Here is a 12,114-nt window from a genome sequence, read left to right on the forward strand (position 1 = left end):
CGCTTACCCAGGTGGTCTATAGATTGACCGTTTGAAGGAATCCCGGAAGGTTCCTCTTGGACGATATGATCTGCGAAGGAACTTTGTCACGGTGGCCATCCACTACTATCCTACCTGAAAGCCATGTGCCTCCTGATGATTCTTCCACTACTATCCTACCTGAAAGCCATCTTTAAATACTACTTGTATATGATTCACTTTTATGTTCTCCAAATTTGTCATTTAAGCAATTGCCAAGCAGTGTCCGCTCGAGTGGTTAACTGCCAACTCCAACAGATTTGCCAGGATTCCGGAAACTTCTACTAGAGTCATAGAAGCCCAAAAAGGTTTACACGCGGAACCCAATTTGAATTACATGGTCAAGTATTTTTATTATTCACGTTTATAAAAATTAACCACTTTGGAATACTACAAGAAGAAATTAATTTTAGCCGGGAGAGAAGGCTATATATAAAGCCATTCCACTCGAGCGACATGAGGCCGTGCCCTTTTTCTTTTGCCGGGGGCTTTCCATACGAGAGTGAAGGTCTAGATCGGTAAGAGAGAGAGAGAGAGAGATCATCGTCCCGATGGCAAACAGCAACCTCCCTCGACGGATCATCAAGGTAAGTCCTCGATCGGAGAGCTTCTGATTCGATTTTGTCACCGTGGTTTCTTCATTTTTTTCTTCGTCTACTCTCCGATTTGTCAAGATCCCGATCCACGAAGAGATGGGGTTTTGATCTCTTTCTCTCTTGGTAACTTTCTGGTTTGGTTTAACTCATCTTGGCTGCTTGATCCTTTTTGGTCGGACAGGAAACGCAGCGTCTTCTTAGCGAACCAGGTACTATTTTGTGTTACTTCTTTGGGATGTTTCTTGCACATTATAATTGGTTTTTGGTCTTCAATTTGAAGTCAAGGTGTTCAGATTTTGAACACTAGGGTGTTGGATTTAGGTTTTCGATCCCGGGATTGCTTGTTGTGTTAGGGTTTTGGCTCATGCGTTGCTTTGTTTGTGGCAGCTCCTGGCATAAGTGCATCTCCGTCCGAGGATAACATGCGCTACTTCAATGTGATGATCCTTGGGCCAACTCAGTCTCCGTATGAAGGTGACTACTTTGCTAATGATAGCATGGATCCTTTTGCTGATCTTTCACGCATAATTTTATGAGAAATAAGTGCTAGGTGATTATCGCCTTTTTTCTTTTTCAAACTGATGGAAGTAACGTGCCTTAGAGATATGGAGTGTGAATTGTAAAGTATCCAATCACTTGTGTATGGCTGCAGTTGTAAATAGGCATTGGCTTTCTCGTTGATGCATATTGGCGATTAAATCTTTGTCTAGCTTATGAATACTTACTGTAGTGTATAGATGTGTATCTTGCGAAACCGTCTCAGTTGCAAATGATTTTTTCTACATGTAATTTCATTTGTTGTAAGTACTTTTGCTCTGATATCAATTGAAATTACTCTTATTATTCGAGATCAATTAGTCCATATCCAACTATAACAAAGCCATAAGTTTCAACTATTTGGTGTCGGCTACATGAATCAATTAGTCCATATCCCATAAACCTAATTTCTCCATTATCTGTAAGGAATGATCTCTAATGCCAACTGATTTGGATTTGGAACCAATATTCTAAGAGCTCACCATTCTTAGTACCAGGGGTGATACCATGTAGGACATGTAGCATCTAGAGTTGAAGTCGGAAGTGAAAGGTTTGAATGAAACTAGGATATCATCTTGGCATTTGCATTACTGCTCAGCTTATCAATTTCACAATTCAAACCACAGGGCATTTAATTTATCTAATTTTGCTTATAATTTAAGGACAATAAATTGAAAAAAAAAAGGTCTTTTCTGTTAGCAAATATTTATAAATATTTTGATCTTCTATGGATTCTGTCCTGAAGTAGTCACTTTATTTTTCTTTTACCTTTACACAGGAGGGGTTTTCAAGCTCGAGTTGTTTTTGCCTGAGGAATATCCAATGGCTGCCCCAAAGGTAAGATAACACTAGCTAATGTCATGCCCATCATGTAATGGTAAGGCGATTGTCTTGGTTCTTTTCCTATATTCTTTCTCGGTTACATTTTTGGAAGTTTTTCATTCACACTTTAACCAAAACAGAAGGCTGATAATCTATGTATAATTAATTAGTCGCCAATGTCCAAGTGTTTTTTTTCTCTTATTTGGTTTGCTTTTTCAATACAGCACCAAGCTGAAACTATTCTACAGGAAGCTTTGGTATAAAATTACCAAACTATGGCTGCATGCATACTCCTAAGCCTTTAGGAACTGCATCAAAATTCTAACTAATCCAAAAGCTCAAAAGAAAAAAAATAAATGGTGCATTCTGAAAATCCTCTTTGCTGATATTGCTGTGTTATGAAACTAATTTTACTGGTTGAGCTTAAGTTCTTGAAATGAGGGCCAGCTATCAATTCCTCATCCTCGTGTTTTGCTGCTGACATTTTGATTGGTAGGAAGTTTTAACTTGTGAGTTATGAATAAATGGACATCCAAGAAGCTGATAGTTTCACCTCTTCGTTACCTCCCCCTTCCTCCCTCTCTCCCTCTATTTGCATATGCACTCATGTTTTCAGCACATATCTTTTATTTTTTAAAATATAATGTTCTAAATAGTAGTTGGAACTTGGAAGTTTACTAGTCTTAATTCTGAAGTTGATCTATAAGTTACAAACAAAAGCCACATTTTATTTTTCATTTTTTTTAGTTTCATTTTTCTCCTGCCATCCATGACCACGGATTACAAAATCATCTATTCTGTTTAAATGTATTATCTTTGTAGTCTTGTCCTCTTTTGGCACTGGGCTTTATTTCTTCTTGCCACGTGGCAGGACAACATAAATTATACTACCTGTAGTCGGTGCTTCTTTAATCTATCTAACTAATCCGTCTATTATTTTTTCATTGAGTTTGAAACAGGTCCGTTTTCTCACCAAAATTTATCATCCCAACATTGACAAGGCAAGGCGTTGCATTTCTTCCCTTTTATCTTTCTCACAGAAAAACAATTATAATCCAAGAGTTTCATCTGCAGCTTGGAAGAATATGCCTTGACATTTTAAAGGACAAATGGAGTCCAGCCCTCCAAATTCGAACAGTACTACTTAGGTAATGTGATTGTTTTAATTGATTGTATTTACACCACTAGAATATTATAATATTCCCAAATAATAAATAGCAATAGAATTTGATTTAATTGATTCTCTTTGGCTTTCTTTATATGCTGTTAATAAATCTAGTTACTTGTTGCAACTGAACAAGAGGTGATAAACATGGAAAACTGATGGATTTCCTAATTCCTTTTGACTTATCCGGACTTGTCATATTAAGCTTGACACTCTTTCTTGGCATTAAATTAAAAGAAAAAGCTCTAACAAGGACATTGTTACAAATTAAATTTATTCTTTTCAAACTAGAAAATAGTGTTGTTGTAAATCTTGATAGAATCATGATAAGAATCATTGTCTTTTTCAGCTTGGAAAATGATAGCAGTTTTTGCATAATTTTTATTTTTCTTTTATCTAATCTTGCATGATTATTGTTTTTCATGCTCAGCATACAAGCACTTCTTAGTGCCCCAAACCCAGATGACCCTCTTTCAGAAAACATTGCAAAACATTGGAAGACAAATGAAGCAGAAGCTGTCGAAACTGGTAAGATTATGCTCTTATTGTTGCATCTGTGCCTTGCTTTTGATGTTCTTAATTATTCCCAGCAAATAGTAAAATCAGGTTGTCTTGACTCTGTATTAAGCTTCTCACCATGGTTCTTTTTATGGACTTTATCTGATAATGCAGCAAAAGAATGGACACGTCTCTATGCTAGTGGGGCATAAAACTCTTCAGGTAGTTCTAATAACATGTCTAAGTTTATTGGTCCAACGCCGGCTGCTGACAGTTAAAAAGGGTGGCCGTCACGCTGTCATATCGCAGGGTGTATATCATTTTCTTGAGTTGAAGGTACCTCTTCATATATTTATGTCATGAAGTTATATTCCTACGTCTCTTTCTAGCTAGCAGGGTTTTTATTATGCCCATACCCTTTAATTTCTTGACTGTGTTCGTGTAACTTATGTTGTCACATTTTGCGCTCTCTTGCTGTTATTATATAACATGGATCATGATGGCTGTTATGTAGTTAGGAACGGTAACATATAAGTAGCAAATTAATAAGCATGTGATTGGATAATCAAATATCTGACCTTCGGCTTCATTAACTGGATATCTAAGTTGTATTTGAAATGAATAGCTCAGTACGGCAATTCTTTATAGCCCTCAAACAAAATGGCAAAAATCCCATTATCTCTCCAACCTCCAATGCTTTATGACCCTCTTTAACAGACGGCAATTCTTTACGATTCCCTTGGTAGCATGAGCCAAGTAGATCGCTTGCCAACCATAGTCTCCGGTAATGAAGTTTTCCGTATAGGGTTTTCACTGTGAACAATGTTATTTTATTATTTTTAAAATTTTTTTATTGCTTTAAATAAATATATTTCAGACTTGTTATATCATCTATCAGAAGGTTTTTATATTATTTTAAATAAAACTAAATCTGGTAACCATCAGTTTTAAAACCTAAAAAAATTAAATCAAATGAAAAAAAAAAATAAATCACCTTAAAAGAATATGCTTGGTATTCCATAAAGAGGAAAGTTTGAGTTGGGCTAATTACATGTTTTTCCTTGGAGTTGCCCCTTTTAGCATTGGTTTCTGGATTTTTTAAAATTATATTAGATCTTCATAATTTTAAAAATATGTAATTTGTGCCATCTATTTCTTTGCATGTGATATCTTGTGTTGTCTTGGTGATTAGGTAAAAGGATAGATCTTATCATTTCACCCACAAATGGATAATTGGTTTTGAATGGCCTTGCGGACTTTGCCCTGTATCTAATCTTCACTTACCTCAAATATTCACTCAGCAAGCATATATTAACAAAGTTGGCGGTGGAAGTGAGTAAGGCAATGAAGGATGTCGAACAAATAAGATCGGATCACGACCTCTTCTAGGCAATCATCGTGCTTCTTGATATAATTTGAGAGCGATCCTTCGGGAGTGTGCTCCAAAAAGAGGGGTTAAAGGACTTGACAATGAGAGGCTTTGGCAACTACGTCGAAGCCGAGAGGATGGTGTAGAGAAGAGAGGAGGGCTTAGTCTCTTCTCAGGAGAGTGGGGAGAGAGCTTGACATACTTGACGGAAAAGAGGTATTCGGAGGAGACCATGGCAAACAAGATAGTTGCGGTGGAGTCACGACCGATGGTCCGGAGGTGGCACCTCCAAACACCTCTTCTCCGCAAGTCCATCGAGCTCTCATGAGAAGAGAATAGGCCATTCTCTCTTCCATGCACCACCTCAACAGCATTGCCAAAGCCCTTCATGGCCGAGTCCTCTATCACCGGTGTCTTTTGGGAGTACACCTTAAAAGAATCGCTCTTGGACTGTTCAAAAAATATGATGATTGCTTAGAAAAGGTCGTGATCTGGTTCTACGTGCGCGACATCCTTCATGGCCTCACTCACCTCCGTTGTCAACCTTGTCGATGTCTGCTTGTTGAGTGAATATTCGATGCAGAAGTGAAGAGTTGATGTGGCGTCATTCAAAGCCAACCACTCGTTTGTAGGTAAAATGAATGTTTTGCCCTTCACTTAATCACCAATTTGGCACGTTATATCATATGTAGAGGATTCCAACAAAGAAAGACATTAAAAATTAACAAATTTATTGTGACCCAATGTAATTTCAAACTTGTTGTATCATTTTATTCAATTTGTTTTTATATAATTTTAAATAAACCTAAATCTAGTGACCATCGATTCTAGAACCCAAACAAAAATAAATCAAATAAAAAAAAGATTAAATCACCTTAAACAAATATATATGATATTTTAGGACCAGACCACGGCCCCTTCTAGGTAGTCGTTGTGCTTCTTGATACAATCCGAGAGTGATCCTTCGGAGGTACACTCCAAGAAGAGGTGGTGAAGGACCTAATCACGAGGGGCTTCGGCAACGACATTGAAGCCGAGGTAGGAGACGATGTTGGGGTGGTGCAAAGAAGAGAGGATGACCTGCTCTCTTCTCAAGAGAACGGAGAGAGTGTGCTCGATGGACTTGACAGAGAAGAGGTGTCCGGAGGGGGAGGCCATGGCAAGCGAGATAGTTGTAGTGGAGCCGCTGCCGATGGTTCGGTGGCCGTACCTCTGGACACGTCTTCTCCGTCAAGTCTGTCGAGCTCTCATGAGAAGAGAACAAGCCATCCTCTTTTATCTGCACCACCCCAACATCGTCTCCTACCTCGACTTTAACATCTTCGTTAAGGCCCCTCATGGCTAAGTACACCTCTGAATGATCGCTCTCGGACTATATCAAAAAGCACGACGATCTCTTAGAAGAGGTCATGATTCGATCCTACACGCGCGACATTCTTCATGGCCTCGCTCACCTCTACTCTACTGTCAACCTTGTCGATGTTTGCATGATGAGCGAATATTCGAGGCAAAAGTGAAGATTTGACGTAGTGCGATTCAAAGCCAACCGTCCAATTGCAAGTGAAATAAAGGATTTATCTTTCATTTAATCACCAATTCGGTATGTGATATCTCATGTAGAGGATTTCGTCAAAGAAACAGATGGTGTCATTAAAAATGAATAAAATTATAGTATTTTTGAAACTATGATCACTAAAATATGTAATTAGCCCTTGTGAGCCAAAGAACCTCAAAATGGGATGCTATGACAGTAGTCTCGGAGAGAGCTGTATTTAAATCCGGTCAAAGGTGATAGGTAAGAAGTTAATGATTCCTCCTACGAGGTGAAACACGAGTCGGACAAATATCTGTAATCTATAGGTGAAGAAAACCCTTATATCGGACTGTTAACACTACCACAGGTGATAAAGAGTCCTCTTGACCCACTTTGATGTGCATTGTTTGACCCACAGTGACGCTCACTGCTAAGTTCCTTCCTCTCTTCTTAGTTATGTTTCAATAATGAAGCAGGTAAGATGGAATCCAAGCAGCGATCAACGAGCCCTCCCTCCTTCGCCGTCCTCTAAAACTCTCTGGCACCGCAGGCGAAGTGCCACCCGCCAAGGTCACGCTGGGCTGCTGCGTCTCACAGCACCATAATCCTCCTCTATCTCGGTGGATGAGCACGTCTGTCCAGACTCCTTTTCAAAGCTCCTATCCTGAGCAATATTTCTTTTGGGATTTTAATGCTGAAGTCCACGGTTCACATCATCATCATCACTAGTTGGTGCGCCATGGTGACGCTTCCATGGCAGTACCGACCTTGGGTGGTTGTACTGCGCCAGCCTCGCGAGTAGCAGCCGAGTAGGGCCGTCGTTCCCTGTCATCACATGCTGTGCTGCTCTCGAGACTACAACTCCTTCAATAGTTTATGCTTCGATCCGGACATCCTTTGCCCTGTTTTGATCGTGCCACAGTTGTGTGTCGCAAGACCTTATCGTGGATCAAAAGGAGTTACTGCAATGTGCCGAGGCTTCCTCTTGTCTCGACTTGATCTGGCCTCCACCTTCTTCGAATCTTTCTTCCTTTGAGGAAAACAAAGTTTAGACGCGCACGCTACTGTTCTCCAACATATAGTGATCCACGGTATGCGAGAAGCAGAGGGAAGGAACAAAGATCGCTACGCTTCATTACTCCATGACTCTTTCAGCTGGACTCCACTTGACAGGAAAAAGGTTTTGTCATATTAAGCTAGCAGTCGATATAAAAGTTGTCTCTCCACCTTTTTGGTAGCTTTCTCCGGAGAAACCTCATCATCAACCACCCACCGCAAATGCAGATCTAACTGCTCCAACTAATGAAAGACCGCAGCTTTTAACATTGTGGAGCGCAAGAAAGGAGGCCGTTCCTCGTCGACGAGCTGATGCTGCTCTAAGTTATTGACTCACGGGAATCCTCCCTCCTCTCATGCACGTCGCTCTCTGGATCTTAGTTGGTGATTCACAAGTTGAGCGATATTTATTCCATCACCTGCAAGACGCATGCTGATGTCTAGTAATCAAAACGAGCACCGGAGATGGAGATGGCAAACCATGGTTAAAGCAGCGGAGTAGGATCGAAGTCAACACCCACCCCGGTGGGTACATAACAGAGCAAGCGTCTTTGTACGAGAAGACAGTGGTTAACGCTCTACACCGCTGCTGCTGCTCGAGGGATGAGTGAACTCATCACTGTTCTCAGTAAGTAACCAGCAGTGGATCCCATTGTTTTGGTGATCCCAATTCTTTGCCTCTGCCGTTTCCTCTTCCTTCCTTCCTAAGCTTTTCTTCTCCTCTACTAAGCCGCTCGCTCGCAGTTTCCGTTGGAGAGTGTCGTCGCAGGAGAAGTAGTGGCCGAAGGGTTTGAGGAATCGTCGTCGGGAAATCCATTTGAGAGGTGAGTTGACTTGATGCTGCTGCTGTGTCCCCTTTCTCTTTTCGTTTGCTTTCACCAATCCCCTTTTCTCATGACTAACATCTATCTATCATTCTTCTCCTCCTTAATCTGTGTTTCTCACGAAGCATCCTTCTATGAGAAGCTCAGAACGAAATCACCTTTTAACCTTTTCCTTTGCATTCTTTTTCTTCCTTTGGAATTCTGGGAATTCATATTATCACCTCTTAAACATTTCAGCATAAATGCATAAACTGGGATATTATCATAGATTTCTTCAAATAAAGATTACCATCATAAGATCGGTATGTTCTTGTTGCATCAACATGTTAACTATTGCCATCAGTCAAAAAGGAAGAGATAGTTGTGTGGTTCTATATGCAATTCCTTCACTGCTCCATGATCTTCATTATTGATCTGCTCTCAGCTGGCTGACCATATTGCCCTTCTTATGCCGCCAATGTCTTCCAGTAGGCACCTTTAAGTATATGCAGATCATATAATTCCTCACATACAAACATCTTCTGATAGGAGAATGAAGGATAATTTATCTTTTATTTGGAACTTCTCTATAATAATAATAAAATCAAAATAATAAATTCCATTAGACTCCTAATGTCATTACCTATGCTAATAAAAAATTCAATAAACACACTCACAGTTTATGCATTTATCATACATATTTTTAATAACATACATATTTTTTTTAATAACATACATATTTTTAGATATATTTAGTGAATATAATTAGTGAATATATACTTTTTAATAACATAAATATTTTTAAGTCGATATTTTTTAATAACATAAATATAATTATCATACATATTTTTAATAACATAAATATAATTAGTGAATATATATATATTTTTTAAACCTACCATAATAAATCTTTATGAACCCTATCGTTCATTTTTTTAAGTCGATAAAATTTATGTATAAAATTTGTTTCTTCATATACTTTTTTATTAATTATTTTAATAAATAAATAGCTTCTATCATTGATCTTTCAAGCATAAAATAAAATTAATTTTTAGATATATTTGTTTAAAACCTTATCCTACTTTCAATATCATCTCTACTTTTAGAATTTAGCAACTACATCCCTAAAATAACATAAGAACAAGTATGTCATTGTTTTTTAAGGATTATTATACGATTTATAGGGTTTGAGCATTAATCTATATAACCCATCCTGTTATTATTTTTATTTATTTTATGACTTTTATAGTCCAATTTGACATATTTTTCATATATTTCCTATCTTAATACCACAAATAAAGTATCATCTAATTATTTCTAATTTAAATGAAAACGAAAATAATAAAAATAAAAATCCCTTCCCTTTTTCTAAGCCCACCTCTTTAACTATTTATACCCGTCAACGACTCCCTTTTCCTAATTCTTTTTTTGTATTTATTTAAATAACGATACATTATGTCGTTTGGTCCAATTATTCATAAGATAAATAGTTATGCTGGGCCGGGACCAGGGTCCGACTCGACTAGATTGACCCCGGCTCGACGATCGGCTCAGGCCGATCAAGTTTGGCCCAAGCCAAATTTGCTCCGGTTTTTTATCGATTCAGACTATTTGCGATCGGTTCAGGCCAATCAAGACCAAATCTAGCTGGTCCGATCGGTTCAGACTCGTCATGTCCGATTCGAGTGAAATTGAACCCGGCCTAATATTTCATCAATTTTCATTCGAGAAGAAATCACGAAAGCTGTCACCGATTCAATCATTTGAGACCATTTTGTCCTGTTTCTTCACATCCAAAGTTCTCACCTTGGTTTGTCAACCCGTCACACAACAACACGGATCATCGCGTGATATCACTGCGGGTGGCCTTCCTATGAGCATGGCCATTCACGTGCAGATCTACTACTGTTCCTATGAGGTGACCACCTGGAGAAGACGCTCTCTCGAGTCTCTTTTGCAGCTACATAACTGCTTCTCATATCTCCAATCTGTTGGTAGATTTCGAAGTTTGAATTGGATCTCTGGAATGTGCATCTCCTGTTAGTCTTCGCGCATCTTGATGCTGATGGTGTTGCTCTAATCATGTCTTTTTAGTCGACGCTGTTGTAAGGAAGAGGTGGAAGTCCGCGGAATGGTTGCCGAACGCAGCCCCGAGCTGGAGGATGAGGTATATGTCCTCCTGCATTCATCAGTCTCGATTCTGTTGCACTTCCTCTCTCTGTCCAAATGTTCTTCTCCTGCAGAGGAAACAAGATAGTAGGATGGCAGATCTGAAGACCAAGGTGGGCAGAGCTCAGGAAGAGCTCAACAAGTTCAGAGACCGGTTGGCCTCCGCTGAAGTCGCCATGGTTGATGCCGAACAAGCTCTCGAGAAGGCCAAGAAGCAGGTCTCTACCGTGACCCGAACCTCTGAGGTAGACAGAGAGACGCTTCCTCTTTCCCTGGTGCTCGAACAGACATCTGAGCCCGAGTCGAAGCCGGAGCCGAACGATGATGTTCTCGAAGTGGTAGAGCCAACCGAACCAGTCCAAGAGCAGAACGAACATGAGGAGGAGGAGGAGGAGGAAGAAGTGACATTTATACTGGAAGAGAGTATGATCTTTGAGAGGAGAGGTGAAGAAGATGACGCACACCTCGCTGTAGCTACACGAAGAAAGGAAGAGGAGCTGAAGGTGAAGATAAGGTCGATGGAAGAGGAGCTGGAGGGGAGCAAAGAAAAAGCAGCACACCTGGCGGAGCAGTTGGCGGCAGTGGCGGGAGCAAAGGCGGCACTGGAGGTGGAGATGAAGAAGCTGAGAGTGCAAACCGGGCAATGGCGAAAGGCGGCGGAGGCAGCAACAGCATTGCTGGCTGCCGGGGACGGAGCCGCCATGGACAAACACCATGGTGCGTATGTCCGATGGGGTTGGCCGCTTATGGCAGGCGAATTGGAGGAGGATGGGGTGGTTGGAGGAAGACGGAAGGCGGCCGGATTTGGAATGCTTGGCGACCTGTGGAAGAAGGTGGCGCAGCAGAGGCAAGCAGAACCAGTAAGTGGGATGGATTAACTGCAGCTCATGGTTTAGTCTTTAGATTTGTTCTGTTGCTGTTGTTGAGCCAAGTAAAACACTACCAAGCCATTGTGATCTCTGAGACACGTCTAATTTGAATACTGAAATGGATCAAATGATAAGCATAGGTTACATATTTATTTTACTTCAAGAGTTTTGGGCTGTGAGATTGGATTCATAAAAATGCTTCAAAAGTTTATTATTTTAATTTTGATATATATCTTTTTTTTTACAAATGTATATGATATATTTAGTGGATCTTATAATAAACTATCAAGATCTTTAGTGGATCTTTAAAGATATATTTTAATGATTTTTTAAAGATATATTTTAGTGGATCTTTCATGACTTATGTGAATTAGGCTGTAATGCCCATCATTTTATTAGTTATCTAGAATCAAAATCCTAAGTCCATGATAAACTAAGAGATGAAAGAGATTCAAAATGCTAGAAAATCAAATATTAAATTGATCAATTTATCACTTTAATTTTGATTTTTTTTTTTGGTAAAGGTAAGTAAGTAATGCAAGATTCAAGTTCATAACATTACAATAAACTATTAAAATCTTCTAAGATATATTTTAATAAATCTTTTACGCATCTTTTTTATGATTCATCTAGAATCTAAATCCAAATCCATATGGTAAACTAAAGAGTGTGAGATGA

General features: G+C 39.3%; 2 protein-coding genes across 4 annotated transcripts; both read left to right on the forward strand.

The window, feature by feature from the left end:
* Positions 1 to 465: 465 nt before the first annotated feature.
* LOC135649781 (ubiquitin-conjugating enzyme E2 36) lies at positions 466 to 4,153 on the forward strand. The gene is made up of 8 exons (XM_065168575.1): positions 466 to 605; positions 796 to 823; positions 1,002 to 1,088; positions 1,930 to 1,988; positions 2,933 to 2,974; positions 3,048 to 3,121; positions 3,569 to 3,666; positions 3,811 to 4,153. The coding sequence occupies exons 1-8, from the start codon at positions 570 to 572 to the stop codon at positions 3,846 to 3,848; spliced, it is 462 nt and encodes a 153-aa protein (XP_065024647.1). The 5' UTR covers positions 466 to 569; the 3' UTR covers positions 3,849 to 4,153.
* A 3,633-nt stretch (positions 4,154 to 7,786) lies between these two features.
* On the forward strand, positions 7,787 to 11,602 carry LOC103997096 (interactor of constitutive active ROPs 1-like). 3 transcript variants are annotated; one of them, XM_065167888.1, is made up of 4 exons: positions 7,787 to 8,223; positions 8,326 to 8,419; positions 10,493 to 10,565; positions 10,642 to 11,602. In XM_065167888.1, the coding sequence occupies exons 1-4, from the start codon at positions 8,199 to 8,201 to the stop codon at positions 11,443 to 11,445; spliced, it is 996 nt and encodes a 331-aa protein (XP_065023960.1). In that variant the 5' UTR covers positions 7,787 to 8,198; the 3' UTR covers positions 11,446 to 11,602. The 3 variants fall into 3 exon arrangements, with proteins under 3 accessions (XP_065023960.1, XP_065023962.1, XP_065023961.1); XM_065167890.1 differs by having other exon boundaries at positions 7,793 to 8,223; positions 8,340 to 8,419; positions 10,642 to 11,600; XM_065167889.1 differs by having other exon boundaries at positions 7,794 to 8,223; positions 8,340 to 8,419; positions 10,493 to 11,600.
* Positions 11,603 to 12,114: the final 512 nt, after the last annotated feature.

Source organism: Musa acuminata, chromosome BXJ3-9, assembly GCF_036884655.1.
Source record: "Musa acuminata AAA Group cultivar baxijiao chromosome BXJ3-9, Cavendish_Baxijiao_AAA, whole genome shotgun sequence".
Lineage (NCBI taxonomy): Eukaryota > Viridiplantae > Streptophyta > Magnoliopsida > Zingiberales > Musaceae > Musa > Musa acuminata.

Bases quoted from the DNA above. Each gene is read 5' to 3' on its own strand.
- LOC103997096 (XM_065167888.1), top strand. From the start codon at position 8,199: ATGAGTGAACTCATCACTGTTCTCA. The intron at 8,420-10,492 runs GTGAGTTGACTT...ATGTCTTTTTAG, and splicing joins TCGGGAAATCCATTTGAGAG to TCGACGCTGTTGTAAGGAAG. The intron at 10,566-10,641 runs GTATATGTCCTC...CTTCTCCTGCAG, and splicing joins GCCCCGAGCTGGAGGATGAG to AGGAAACAAGATAGTAGGAT.
- LOC135649781 (XM_065168575.1), top strand. From the start codon at position 570: ATGGCAAACAGCAACCTCCCTCGACGGATCATCAAG. The intron at 1,989-2,932 runs GTAAGATAACAC...AGTTTGAAACAG, and splicing joins ATCCAATGGCTGCCCCAAAG to GTCCGTTTTCTCACCAAAAT. The intron at 2,975-3,047 runs GCAAGGCGTTGC...TTTCATCTGCAG, and splicing joins ATCATCCCAACATTGACAAG to CTTGGAAGAATATGCCTTGA.